Source organism: Acanthopagrus latus, chromosome 14 (assembly GCF_904848185.1).
Source record: "Acanthopagrus latus isolate v.2019 chromosome 14, fAcaLat1.1, whole genome shotgun sequence".
In the NCBI taxonomy this organism is placed as follows: Eukaryota; Metazoa; Chordata; class Actinopteri; order Spariformes; family Sparidae; genus Acanthopagrus; species Acanthopagrus latus.
This window is the reverse complement of record NC_051052.1, coordinates 3,115,471-3,130,683: the sequence shown is the minus strand read 5'-3', so window position 1 is coordinate 3,130,683 and position 15,213 is coordinate 3,115,471. Positions and strand designations below refer to the sequence as shown.

The following is a 15,213-nucleotide window of genomic DNA, read 5'->3' as shown; positions in this document are numbered from 1 at the left end:
CCATGGCCAGATGGGGCTATGAAACTGGCCAAACAACCTGTGAATGTAGAGAAGAGGACCATACAATGCTGCACTGCCTTGGCTGCCCCCTACTATCGATCCAGTGCAGCTCAAAGGATCTCGCAGTGTTCAATAAAAATGCAAAGGACTGTGTAAAGAAATGGGAAACTGTCATATAACCAACCAGCTTCAAAGACACGAAAAGAAGAAGACACAGTCTTCAAATGGAGTTTTCCTCCAGTCCTTACAATGTCTTACTCCATGACGACTAGGCAAACTGCAGAGGAAGACTGTGATAAGATCAAAAAGAGATGAAAAATAGTGTAGTGTAAAAAAACACTCAGAGTTTGGGTCAAAACAAAAAAGCATTTTGGTTAAGTTTGTTACTGCTGCATTTTCTGAATTGTTGTATTTTGAGCCTCAAGGCCACTATGGCAATTCCTGCATTCAAAACTTATTATCCATTAAGCGCATAAGTATTATAAAAATGTACTTCAAGTATTATAGGTAAAGTACTCTATGCAGAACAGCCCCTTTCATAGTGTTTTCATTCTGTATATCACAAGTTAAGGCCTATTAATTAAGAAAAACAATCTATGGAAGCCGAGAACGGCCATGGATTTTTCTTCTTTTTTATGCACAAAAGAACAAAAATAGAACAAAGATTGTTTTCTCGTGATAACGAATTCATTTATTTTGTTATCTCCATATAACAAAGATTGTTTTCTCGTGATAACGCGTGATAACACAGATAATAAGTTCTTACAATGAGATAACAGTGCATAAAAATTAAGAAAAATCCATGACCGTTCTCGGCTTCTGTAGTAGTGTAAAAAAATACTCAGACTTTGGGTCAAAACAAAATAGCATTTTGGTTAAGTTTGTTATTGCTGCATTTTCTGAATTGTTGTATTTTGAGCCTCAAAGCTACTATGGTACAGAAGCCAAGAATTGCCATGGATTTTTCTTCTTTTTTATGCACTGTTATCTCATGATAACGACTTATTATCTGGTTATCTCGACATAACAAAGGTTGTTTTCTTCTGGTAACTTAGCAATGTAATGTGTAAGGTAATTAAACGTTTATTAATTCATTTAATATTACGTCCTGTATTTAGTCAGGTGAAAGCGGTATTGTAAAATAAAATGACCTAAAAGTCACAATGGAGTAATACCTCTCCAAAAAGATACTTCATTAAAATATTTTATGTCACCCATATGAATAGTATTTGAGTAAAGTCTCTTCCATATGTAACAAGTAAATGTAGTGGCGCACAATATTTGATTCCAAAATGTAGTAAATGGAAGTATTAAGCAGTAGAAAATGGGAATACTCAAGTAAAGCACAAGTACCCCAGAACTGTACTTGAGTAAATGTTTCTTAAACGCTCCTACAAATAAATGCGTAGGGCGGAGCCCTTTAAAAAAAACTCTCCCACAATGCACCCTAAGCTATCAGGCTCCTTCTTCCGGGTTTGATTTTTTTTTGTTTGTTTGTTTCTTTTATAAATCTTTATGAAGAAATACAATGCCGTACAAAGCTTCCGGGTTTGAATAGTCCACCTCCACGTGAGAGATATCTGGCTGTAGGGATGTCGACAAACCCGGTAATGTTGAATGGAGACGAGGACGAAGAGTTCAGCGCCTTTGTGGCAATCCACGCTGGGGCCCTGCAGTCTGCAGGAATACCCCAAATCTACTGGAGGAGCCTTCATCATAAAATCACCAACGAGGTGAGTGTATCGCAATCTGAATGATGTTAACACCTGACATTAACACTCTCTGTGTTTAAGTGTGATGTTTAAGTGTCGGCACTGTCTCTGATGTCTAGTGTTGGACGAATGAGCACTTAAGAGTGACATGCTGTTTATCACGCATGCTCCTGCTCCGCTGGTGTGACAGCAGTGCCCGACAGTGTTGGGGTAATGGTGGGTGAAAGAAAAAATGAGAGCAAAAACTTAGAAATTTCGAGGATGAAACTTACATTTGAAGATTATAGTTAAGCCTACATCAGACAGCTAATATGACTGCCTCAACCGAAGGTCTGGTGTACATGACTGGTCAGACTGTACTTCAGAATCTGCTTCAGTAACAAATTAATGATTTGTCTTTTTAGTATTAACACATACATACTTTGTAGTTGTCGGGTGTAAGGTCTTAGAGGAGATAGTTATGCTACGCACACAAAATCAATATCCGAATCTGGTGCGCTTCCATAAACTATATTGAGCGAATGAACTAGGCTACGTAAAGCGTAATTTGGCCAGAGCATGACGCGATGGCTACGTGTCTACGTCACGCGTGGATGCGGAAGTAAACAGAGGCTTGAGGACGGCGTACGAGTCATCCCAGCTTCTTTTTGAACTTTCCCGGCCAGCGTAAAAGTGGCACATCGCCTGTAGATGGCGCTTTTCAGTCATTTAACAGCCAGTTCATGGACTGAAGAACTTAATAAATATGGGGAAATAAAATGACAATTAACTATACAATGACACAGTCTTTAATTGATTTTAAATGTCGGTCATTTTAGATCTAGCATGTTGCTCATGATGAGCTGACTTTCAGTATTTCTGTTCCTACCCATTTGCTGTGGTTCTATGTGTCCGGAGACAAAGTAATGCAATGATTATCCAGACAGCAGAAACAGCTGATTAGTCATGTAAGATGAGTTTATTTGGCAAATCTCTGTCCATCAAACATTTTGTGCTTTGAAACTGATTTCCAAAAGACAAAGACCACCTCAAGCGATTGTACCAGCTTTTCTTTCAGTAGCTGCACTGGGTTGCTTGTATCCATGGTGCCTCCAGCTGATCAGTGAGAAATAGCCTACCTCCAGCCTCTAGCTGAGCCTGTCAGTTATTTTGTAGGCCTAATGATGAAGCCCACCTCCAAGCGCACTTTAATTTGAATTTCTTGGATCACATATCCCCACGCATCCTTTGTTCTGTGGACTATAATAAGAACGCATTGAAAAAGAGATTTTTATCTTGCCATGTCATTACAGGCTACATTATAGAGGGTATAGGGTATATTGTGTTTCATATGACTAAGCTATCTCATTATATATCAGACTTTGATCCTTTGTTTTCCTGCTCACCCCTAAGTCCAGTACATTTATTTGTTAAAAGAGATCTAGGCTGTTCATTTGTTCTAAATGGGTTATTTGTTTTTGTTGTTGTTGTTGTTGTTGTTGTTGTTTTTTAAATTAAGTAACTAAAAAGTAGTGTAATAAGTAATTTATTACTTTACACAGGCAGCTATATTGTAACTTAATGTACTTTGAAAGTAACTTGCCAACACTGCTGAACACTAGTTTGTATAGGCTACACTAGCAAGTTACCGGTATATGAAATGATATGCCCTTCATTGGAGATAAAAACAACCTTTAGTTGATGTTATGGCTCTATACCTGAGTAGCATCTGTAAATATTGCTCTTCTGTTTTTTGTTTTTTTTTATGTTTTTGATTCATTCAGTAATGACTGATGGAGAGTGTGGTCTCATAACACGTTTATATTCATATCATTATTTGTTATGTTGCAATGCCGAGGAAAGTAATGAGCAGTGATTACAGTTAGGATGACAGGAATGTTATCTGTGTTTTACAGAAGACAAAGACTAGTCCCAGTCCCAGTTAACTGCATCTACTGTAAATAAGTTGGTTGTCATCAGTCAATGCAATCTTACCTTCCAATAACATATAAACCTTTTGCAGTTTTATTTACTATAATAAGATATAGACTTGGACCCAAGTGTGAAGTGGGAATGATTTCATTAGCATTTTCAAAGTCATCTCAGTTAACAGCCCTCTGGGGTTAGGGTTAGGGGTTACTTTCTGAAGGAAAATGCCTTCCAACTTATGTTGAATTAGGGTTGTATTTTATAATCTAAAGTTCTGTATTGAAATAAACTTTCCACCAAGCTTTACAATTTTTATGTTGCCAGAATAGGTTTGCTGTAGAGACCTCAGATCCAGATGATCGGATAAACTGTGTGATCATCTGATTGGCACTGGCAGCTACTGGCACTCTGTTATCTCTTACTCTGTATTTGTTGATGTGTCATATATCTCACTCATATTGACTGTCAGACCCAAGACTGATCTGTGATTGGGCCTCCATGGATCTGGGGAGTCTGGTGATAACTAGAGAAAATAAACTCCCTTGCTTTTTATGTCCTAGATTTATGATGCTGGGGAAGTTTTCGGAATCATGCACTTCAAACAGGCAGATGAAGAGGACGAGGGAAACGCAGAGAAAGAAGAGGAGGAGGAGGAGGAGATGAAAAAGCACAATCCTGGAGCAGTGATCAGCCGGAAAGTTTTGGTGACCCGGGAGAGTGGGCTGCAAGCCTCAGAATCAACCAGGTGAGACATTATGGTATCCCAATGTTTTACATTTTCTGTAGTCCATGAGCCAGTGCCCCAAATTTGGGCCATCTGTATCATCTGGGGGGACAAATTCTCATAGTGATTTTTGGCAAGGTATACACCCTTAGCACTAGAAAAATCATGATGGCAGTTCAGGGGTGGTAGCGAAATCACCTTTTTAAACTCTTGAAATTGCTAACCCCCTGGGCCAGTTGTTCAAAACATTTAATCTGGATCAAAATGATCCAGATTTGGAAATCCAATATTTTGCTATCCAGGATCAGGTCATCTGTCTTACTTTTATGCCTGTTTTTCAAAGCAACATTGGATTGGATCACCTTGATCCAGAGATCAAGATTACCAAATCCGGATTACCAGTGCTGTAAAACCAACCGATCGGATGGCATAATATTAGGAGACAGAGCCTATCCACTCCTACCATGGCTGATGACTCCTCTCCTTGCAGCAACCACACCTGCGCAGGCACGCCTCAACACTGCTCATTGCAAAAAAAAGATGTGCAATTGAGCGTTTAAATGTAGTTCTAAAGAGACGCTTTGCATGCCTTAATTACTTGCGAGTGGAACCACAGGCAGCATCCATCCATCCATCCATCCATTTTCTTCCGCTTATCCGGGGCCTGGTCGCGGGGGCAGCTGCCTGAGCAGGGACACCCAGACTTCCCTCACCCCGGACACTTTCTTCAGACTCTTTCTTCAGCTTGACAGCATCCCTTACTTCCGGTTTCCACCACCGGGTTTGGGGATTGCCACCACAACGGGCACCAGAGACCTTACAGCCACAGCTCTGAACAGCCGCGTCAACAATGGAAGCGGAGAACATGGTCCATTTGGACTCAATGTCCCCAGCCTCCCTCAGGATCTGGTCAAAGCTCTCCCGGAGGTGGGAGTTGAAGACCTCCCTGACAGAGGGTTCCGCTAGATGTTCCCAGCAGACCCTCACAATACGTTTGAGTCTGACGAGTCTCTCACAGCTCCCCTGCCAGTGGATCCAACTCACCACCAGGTGGTGATCAGTTGACAGCTCAGCCCCTCACTTCACCCGAGTGTCCAAGACATACGGCCGGATGTCAGATAACATGACCACAAAGTCGATCATTGACCTCAAGCATAGGGTGTCCTTGTGCCACGTGCACTGTCGCTGCCTACATGAGCGTTGAAGTCCCCCAGTAGAAAGACAGAGTCCCCGGTTGGAGCACTCTCCAGTATCCCTCCCAGGGCCTCCAAGAAGGCCGGGTACTCTGCACTGCTGTTCGGCCCGTAAGCCGAAACAACAGTGAGAGACCTATCCCCGGCCCGAAGGCACAGGGAAATGACCCTCTCGTTCACCGGGGAAAACTCCAACACATGGCAGCTGAGCTGGGGAGCTATAAGCAAGCCCACACCAGCTCGCCGCCTCTCACCGCGGGCAACTCCAGAATGGAAGACAGTCCAGCCTCTCTCAAGGAGTCGGGTTTCATGTCCCCATGGCCAGAGTCACTGTCCGGGGATTGGGTCATCACATGGCACCAGCCGCTTCTGAACCCTCCTGCGGCTGGTGAACCTACTGGAGGACGGGCCCACGTTGCTCTTTCGGGCTGAGCCTGGCCGGGTCCCGCTGCGAGCCCCAACTCCAGGCCTGGCTCCAGGGTGGGGCCCCGGTAACGCCATTCCGGGCGACGTGAACATCCTTGTTTTTATACTCATCATCGGGGGCATTGAAACCGCTCTTTGTCTGACCAGTCACCGAGGACCTGTTTGCCTTGGGAGACCCTACCAGGGGCATTAAGCCCCAGACAACATAGCTGCTAGGATCACTGGGGTACTCAAACCCCTCCACCAAGTTAAGGTGGCGGTTCAGTGGAGGAGCCACAGGGAGCATGCACCATAATACTTGCTTGTATTGTCCTGCACAGTATTGCTACCACGCGCAATGTCCCTCTCTGTGATGATGTTCATGATGCACCTGAGCCTGTTGAAGAACCTGACCAACCTCTAGCGTTCTGTCAGAATGAGGGACTGACTGGACGTGTAGTCAGGGATGCAATTGTTAGAAATTATTTTTGACAGGTTCATCTCTGATTGTTTCTTTGAAATTAATATACAGTGGTGAATGATAGAAAAATTAAAAATATTATTTTGTTTGTTTGTTATTAAATTCTGATTGGGGACATGAGGACAAGATCATTTTTATTTTCATTTTATTTTTACTTTACTATACTGAAAGGCTTAATTGGTAGCCTTTGTCTACTTTATCTACTTTATCACTGTAATGGTTTAACAAGTCTAGTGCAAAATTTAAGTAAAAGTATTTTAACTAAATGATAAAAATGTATTATTTGATCAATTTTAAAGTTTTACTACATTTTCTTCCTGAAATCCACCTTGAAATCCTACCCCCTGTTGGGATCAGGATAATCCTGTTTTTTTGGATCACAGTTATCCACATCCTACAGAAACGTTTTGAACAACACAAACTGAAGGTTTGATCCTGATCAAAACTAGGATTGGATTCCACGATCTAATCTGATTTCCGAATCCTTCTTTCCCTTTTGAACAACCCATTTTCAAGATTTGATCCAATCCGATCAGATTACCTTTGAACAACTGGCCCCCTAAAATGAATTCCGTTTTTGAAATCTGGTGTATATCTGGTTTAGGCTCATGGTAGGAATATTGTCAATATTATATAAAATGGTGCTTGGTATCATTGGAAAGGGGAACTTTTACGCTTTCATTTAAGCCCAGTACTGAATCTGTCTGACAAACACAGAGGTAACTGACAGAGGTGACTTCTTTAAACCAGAAATAACACACATTTTCTCACAGCTAGCTGGCCTGCACTGTAGCAGTCACTGTTACACCGTTGAACCTGCAAACTAGCTGGCCTGCAATATAGCTAGCCTGCAAAAGCCACCAAGCTAACGTTAGCTACTGTTACAGGTACAGCTATAGATATAATCTCCCTCTGTTTATTACCCATCAATTTACAAGCACATGAGAAAAAGTATTTTGTGCTTACATTTAATACCCCTGGAACTCATTCGAAGTTGATTGAAGATAGCATCGTTGGTAGTGTTGTTTATAACCAGTCAACTGAACCAACGATCTTTTCACAAAATTGACAAAACCTTGTCAAACTGTCAAAATCCATCAACATTCCATGCATGAGCTACTTTCTGACAACTGAAAGTGGGTGAATATCAAAATACATGATATTTTGTTAAACCACTTACAAGTGTTTTGTTGAAACAATTGCTTTTTAATACAATTGTACGTGAATAAATAGGCCATTTGGCCCCAGACTAATGGGATATTCTATTTGTCCATTCTATTGACTCCATTCTATTTTGAAGACTGTGCTGGCTGCACAAGTCTAATTTAAGGCTCTCACAAATAAATAGTTTGGGTATATTGTACATTTTCTGAATTATCAGAGTGCCTTGAATATTGAAGTTGTTGAGTTTTGTGTCCCCGGTGTTCTTTCATGCCACAGGGATAAAAGAAAGCATACATTTTAGGCGGAAATTGTGAGAAAATGTGTGTTATTTCTAGTTTAAAGAAGTCATGTTACCTCTGTGTTTGTCAGACGGATTCAGTACTGGGCTTAAATGAAAGCCTAAAAGGTCCCCTTTCCAATGAGCACCACATTATAGAATATTGACAATATCCCTACCATGAGCCTAAACCAGATATACACCACATATACATTTCAAAAACAGAATTTATCTTAGGGGGTGTTATGGCCCCAAACTGAACACAACCAAAGACTCGAATAAAAAGAGGCCAGTAACATATAAAGGACGCCGACTCAACACAGTCAAGGTAAAATGTTTTTATTTAACAAAGAAAAAGGCAAGAGTTCCTGGCCAAACTGAAAAAAAAAAGAGAGAGGAGACCCCAGACCAGCCATGACCACCGCATCTGGGGAATCCTCCCAACTAAAGCTGCCTAATCAACTGCTAAACCTACTTAGAGAAAGAGAACAAAAAGATATGAAAACAGGACTACCAGGAACTCAAACCCAAATTAAAACAACAAAGCCCTGGCACTCTAACAGGCCAGGGAACTAAACTCAAATCAACAACAGAGAGAGAGAGAGAGAGAGAGAGAGAGAGAGAGAGAGAGAGAGAGAGAGAGAGAGAGAGAGAGAGAGAGAGAGAGAGAGAGAGAGAGAGAGAGAGAGAGAGAGAGAGAGAGAGAGAGAGAGAGAGAGAGAGAGAGAGAGAGAGAGAGAGAGAGAGAGAGAGACAGAGAGAGAGAGAGAGAGAGAGAGAGAGAGAGAGAGAGAGAGAGAGAGAGAGAGAGAGAGAGAGAGAGAGAGAGAGAGAGAGAGAGAGAGAGAGAGAGAGAGAGAGAGAGAGAGAGAGAGAGAGAGACTCCTTTTACCTGCTCAGGTGATTGCCCACACCTGAGCTCAGGAAGGCAGAGCAGGGCTGAGACAGGACACACACATAGGGCACTAACCTGGCCACACGTAACAGGGGGTTAGTAACTTCATGAGCTGGAAAAAATGATTTCGCCACCACCCCTGCACTGCTATCATGATTTTTCTAGTACTAGGGGTGTATACCTTGCCAAAAAACAATGATAGCATTTGTCCCCCTGATGATAATGATCAACCCCCCTGGCTCAATGAAGTGCTATAAACTAATTATTTCACGAATCATTGTTTAATTTTATATTTTTCACAGTTTATTTGTGTGATTATGTTGTCCATGATTATTAATTAATGAATTTGACATTGAATACTGGAAATCCATTTCCATAATTCCATAATTGCCTGGTTCCTGTTCCAAAGAAGTCGACACCATAGGACCTCAACGACTACCGAACAGTGGCCCTCACGTCTTGCGTGATGAAGGTGCTGGAGAGATTGGTCTTGGCCAACCTGAGGCCACAGGTGAGAGCCCTTCTAGACCCTCTGCAATTTGTTTACCAGCCCCATTTGGGAGCTGCTGCAATGAGCCCATTCGCATCTGGATGGTGGAGGGGGTACTGTGAGAATCACATTCTTTGATTTCTCCAGTGCTTTTAACACCACTCAGCCACTGCTACTGGGGGAGAAGCTGCGGGTGATGGGTATAGATGACACAGTGATCTCCTGGATTACTGACTACCTGACAGGCAGGCCACAGTTTGTTCGTATGGGCAGTGTTCTGTCTGATGCGGTGGTTAGTGATACAGGAGCTCCACAGGGGACTGTGCTGTCTCCTATCCTGTTCACCTTATACACCACTGACTTTCAGTACAACACCGGGTCCTGTCACCTGCAGAACATTTCTGACGACTTGGCTGTTGTTGGGTGTATAGGTGAGGGACAGGACGAGGAGAACAGGGCACTGGTAAACAACTTCGTGGAGTGGACTGAAAAGAATCACCTGCGGCTGATCATCAGCCAAGACCAGGGAGATGGTGATAGATTTTAGGAGGAAGAGGAGGTCGGCTTTCCAGCCACTGAGCATTTGTGGAAGGGATGTGGAGCCGGTGGAGGATTTTAAGTACCTGGGTGTTACCATCAACCACAGCCCGGACTGGAGATCTTACACTGGAGCTGTCTACAGGAAGGGGATGAGCAGACTTTACTTCCTGAGAAAGCGGAGATCCTTCAACGTGTGCAGCAAGATGTTGGAGATCTTCAGTCTGTGGTGGCCAGTGTACTTTACTTTGCTGTGGTTTGTTGGGGAAGCAGCATCGGAGCCAGCGACACCAACAGACTCAACAAACTGGCTCTATGATTGGCTGCAAACAGGACACTCTGGAGGCTGTGGTGGAGAGGAGGGCACTGAACAAAAACTGTTAGCCATCATCAATAATCCTCACCACCCTCTCAACCTCACACTTGTCAGACAGCAAAGCACCTTCTCCAGAAGGCTGCTTCAGCTTTGCTGTCACAGCAGTAGATACAGGAAATCTTTCCTGCCACAAGCCATTTCATTACACAATAACTCTTTCACTTCTGCCTGAGAGAGTAATCTGATCTATCTATTGTTTTTACTCATGTTACATGTTACATTACAAGTTTACATCTGCATATTCTATGTTCTTTTAAGTCTATTTATCTATTCATTTACCTGTGGTTCTGCTGTTGCACATTCATAGGAATTTTCTATTTCTTGTATAGTTGTGTATAGTATTACTGTTTATAGTATAGTTTGCACTGTATATATACAGTGTGTATATCTTACTTTGTATTAATGTTATGTACAGAGTGTTTTTTGCAGACCCACTGCTGCAGTAACCAAATAATTTCCCAGTTTGGGATCAATAAAGTGATTCTATTCTATTCTATTCTATTCTATTCTATTCTAATTGTGTTTAACAGTAAGGCTAAGTCTTACACTCATGCAGTCATGTTCCAAATTTTTACATCCACTTGTAAAGAACATGTATTAATCATTGGAACTGAAGACTGCCATGATATACATATTCTTTTGACAACCACTGTATAAATGATAATTAAAGTACAATGAAAACCCTTTCTCTCTCTATCCTGTGCTACCTGCAGTGTTTTCCTGGTGGATCACGCCTGGACTTGCCGCGTGGAAAATGCCCGTCAGGCCCTAAATGAGCTACCAGGCCTGCTGCCTAGAATGGCTGCACTCATGGGGTTTGACTTCCATGGTGAGGCCCCTGACCCAGACACGGTGGAGCTCCTGATGGAGTGCATGTGGAAGTACAACCAGACTTACTGTCTTGCCCAGGGGGTATGTAAGGAAACATGAGCCACACTTATTGTTTAGAGTTATATCTCACTCTGTTGAGGTGCTCTCACAGCTGCGTCCCTGGTTACCAAAGCCCCTCTCACGCCTGACATGGAGTTTAAATGCACTAAGTCTGTAAGACTATTTGGGCAAAAGCATCTGCTAGATAAATTTGTTAGACACAAAAATGGCCATAACAGAAAAAATGCATACATGCACACACAATCAGTCATGTCTCTGTCTTACTCCACCTCACTCTTCTCCTCCTATTCTGTTTTCTTGTGTAGTCTGCGGAGGAGAAGGTTCCAGTGTGGTATGTCATGGATGAGTTTGGCTCCCAGGTGCAGCACTCTGACCAGCCCAGCTGTGGCATGGCCCCCTTTTTCCACATCCAGGGCCAGCTGCCTTACTCTGTCCTCTGGCCCCTGCACGACCTGCAGGAAGGAGGTGAACTCAGACACACACACACACACGTGTCCTCAACTGATTGTACTAGCAACTGCTGGGTTATCAAATATATGATTTTACCTTAAAATACGGCCTGATGTCCATCCAGATTTTTCAGCTACTAATAAATCAGGAAGTGCTGAAATAATAACAATCCTAGCTCACCACCTTGACATTATATCAGAGGAAAATGACTGCAATGTCAATGTGGTATTGCGTACATCCCTTATCTCCTAATTACACCCATGTTTCCCTCACTTGTGTCTTTACCTTGCGTCTTAGTCCCTCCCAGTGAGGATTCATTGAGAGGTGTGAGGAAACCATGCGAGGGGGGTGAGAAGATGAGGAAATATGTTTTAAGAATTTCCTTTCCTCTGATGCAACGGCATTTTATCTCAAGTTTTGGAGTCTCAACTATTTTTACAATGACATGCGTGCAGTCCTAGACAAAAATAGACCTGAAAATGACCTGTAGACATACCATCATACCAGTGCTTCGCTTCAGTTTTAGTGTCAGGCGGTAAAAAGACTTCTGTGAAGGCTACTGTCATGTCTCCTCCTGACAGTAGTGAGCACAATTGAGAGTTTTAGCACAGGCTGCAAGATGGTGGGCCAGAACGTCTTTTAGTTCAAGCGAGGATTGATGAGCAATGTCATGACAAGTAGGAGAAATGAGATGTACCCCTTGTATCCACTAATTGCTCTTGGCTAATCCTAATCCCTCACTTGGAAATATCACCTACAAAGGACATATCAGATGGCATCTGATATTAAAGTCATAACGCAGCTGGGACAAAAAATTTAGACAGCAACACTTATTTGATGCAATGGATATCACTACTTTATATTGTTTTAGGAAGCTAGCTGTGCCTGGGACAGCTAGGTTTGTTTCTCTGCAGTCATTTTCTTTCAAATAAACCTGCACTGAGCAAAGTCACTTTATTTCCTTTCCTGCTGAATTTAGGCTGCTGTTGGGCCTCAACGCAGTCACACAAGTCTTACATAAATGGCCCATTGAGTGTTATCCATAAAGTAAAAGTATGATGACTCCATGCCAGAAGAAAATTCACTATAGTCCCTGTTAACAAACAATGAAATGCTTCTTAAACTATTTATTAAATAATTGTTTATTATAAAGTTGTAACTGATGTTTATCAACCTTCCTTCATAAATGGTTTATAAATTATTTCATTGTTTGTGAACAGAGAAATATAGTTAATGTTATTTATTTAAATATAAATGTAGAAGAAGTTTTTTTAAAGATTGTGGCTGTGGAGCTGAGAGCTGCACACAGACAGGGGTTAGAAGGAATTGAAAGATTTCCATGCAGCAAATTTGTATATTTTATCATTTCCACAGATGAAGTAACCCGAGATTACGCGTATGGCGAGACGGACCCCCTGGTTAGGAGATGCCGTCTGTTACCATGGATACCTGCTGATCTAGAAGAGGTCAGTAGTGTCACTACTGAGCCCCCGGACTCATACTACGAGGTGAGGACTATTATATCGCGACACGGATTCCTTCACCTGTTCAACTGTCATTTACAGGCATGTAACCGCAAAGAAAGAAGAAATTTAATGAGGATTTAATTATGGGACTATGCATAGTCCCGTAATTGCTAGTTAACAACATATCATTAAACCTTACATGCCTATATTATCAGCACAAATCCAAAGCACACACACTTTTTGTGGTGGAAATGATTGTACTTCCATGTAGAGAAGTGAACGAATAAGAGGTTAATCAGGAAAATGTTACCTTTTGTATTATTTAATAAAAGATAAAACAGAAAAATAGAGTGTAACACAGTCAGTCTATTTCAGCTGAAAGGCCAGAGGTCGTCATACCAGAGTGTACTTGTGTCTGACAAAGAAGTGCAGAAACAGTCACACTTAACTGAACAGTAACTCATAGAAAAGGGAAAGCTCAAAAGGAATAGGAAGTGGCCTTGAGCACAATCACAGCACCTGCTTTGTACTGATAAGTGTCATGAGAACGGAATGTTCATCTAATTTTTATCACACATACATGAAACATACAGTATCATGGACACTGGCTCACTTCAGGTCAGATCAACGCTTACACAAGTTCAGATATAGTTATGATCTGTAAGGTGGTCAGGTAATGACACTGTATAAATGTTGTTGCTACACTTTTGGGAATACTTCATTTTACAGCAGGTGTTAATGACCAAATAATAAATATGAACTTTCTCTAAAATGACCCTCAAAATATATTACCTCTCAATTTTATCGCGAATATTTGATAAAATTGTTCATGTTTTTTTCCGATAAGCACAAGGTAAATAGCTGGTTTCTGCTTAAACCTTTCTGTCTAACTTCCCACGCCACTAAATTGAGTTTTTACTGATCGATACATTTCCACCTAATTTCTGCAGGTCTCACATCTTCACATTCTGATTACTGTCTTCATAATTTCAGCAGATCTGTCAAACTTTGGGACAAATTTTCTAACTGTCAAAATGTCAGTGTAAAAAAAAAAAAGAAGAAAAATCAGTCATTATCTACTCAAATAATTCTGGAGCTTAACAGCAAAAAGGTTTTGCAGCTTAAGTAGATGGGGACCAAAAAACACACAAAATACACAAAATGCTCCATCCAGCTCATCTGGCTTACTCCAAGTGTCCAGAAGCCTCAAGATCCAAAATTGATTTGAAAAAAGCTGTTATTTTATAGATTGCATTACCCCCAACTCCATTTGATCTATAGACAAGGAATGACCGTCTATGTACGTATTTGTATCAGCTCCATACAAATGAATGTATTGAATGCTAAATTTTCTCACTTCTTATTTAGAACGGTTTCCCTGTCAAAGTTGACCAAACCCCTCACAGTGAAGGAGAGGTTACATCGGCACTGTATTAGTGTTGAGCACAAACAAACAGATTAAATTGAAATGTTAAATACATAGCACTCATTTCACTCTATGACTGATAACAGAAACTGTTGAGCCTTCACTGTTCACTGTCTGTTTCCTCTAGAACATTGCGCAGGAGAACAAGGAGCAGCTTCCTGTAGAAATCCAAGCCACTACTGTGCCCGAGGACAAAATCCTAAAGTAAGTGTCTCAACTCAGCAACATAACACTGGGGATCTAAAATAATAAACAGCTATTGTAAAAAATACTGAAGTGACGTAATGCTTTTGTGAAACATCGGAGGTGAAAAATCACTAAGCTGACGCCAATCTTCCTTTATTGAAGGTATACAGTTGGATTGCTATAATGAACATAATGGGCAGAGAAAATGTATGTTAGGTAGTAGGGCTTAGGGTGACCCACAGAAATCCCACGAGATCCCCAACTGATTTGAAAAAAAAAATAAGCTTCATATGAAGCTTATTTTATCTATTATCTATATCTATTTGAAATCGTTTTTTAGAAGTCTCTGTAAGGTACCTCTATTTATTGGATCTGTGGTTAAAGGTGTTTATGAAGTTCATTTGTCATTTTTTACTTTTGTCTTATATCCATTGGAATCCAAGCAGATATGTGTAACACTTTGGAAAGTATTTAACCCAAAGTATTGCAAATTTTGAATCCTTACATGTGGTAAAAAAAAAAAGTACTTTTTTTTTTTTTTTTTTTAAAGCAAAAAGTTTGATAAGCTGTATTTTGTCGCTGTCTATTTTCATTGTTTCAGTCACAGAAGGCTTCCTGGTTGTTTGTTTGCG

General features: G+C 41.2%; 1 protein-coding gene across 1 annotated transcript in view; it reads left to right on the top strand.

Annotated features, from left to right (window-relative positions):
• The first annotated feature begins 1,433 nt into the window (after positions 1-1,433).
• The window catches only part of ttll12 (tubulin tyrosine ligase-like family, member 12), a 23,751-nt gene continuing 9,971 nt past the window's right edge, over positions 1,434-15,213 (top strand). The window contains exons 1-6 of the mRNA XM_037122383.1: positions 1,434-1,733; positions 4,181-4,365; positions 10,876-11,074; positions 11,359-11,518; positions 12,878-13,011; positions 14,523-14,599. Coding sequence (XP_036978278.1) covers positions 1,593-1,733; positions 4,181-4,365; positions 10,876-11,074; positions 11,359-11,518; positions 12,878-13,011; positions 14,523-14,599 — 896 coding nt within the window. The 5' untranslated portion in view covers positions 1,434-1,592. The remainder of the gene's footprint in view (positions 1,734-4,180; positions 4,366-10,875; positions 11,075-11,358; positions 11,519-12,877; positions 13,012-14,522; positions 14,600-15,213) is intronic.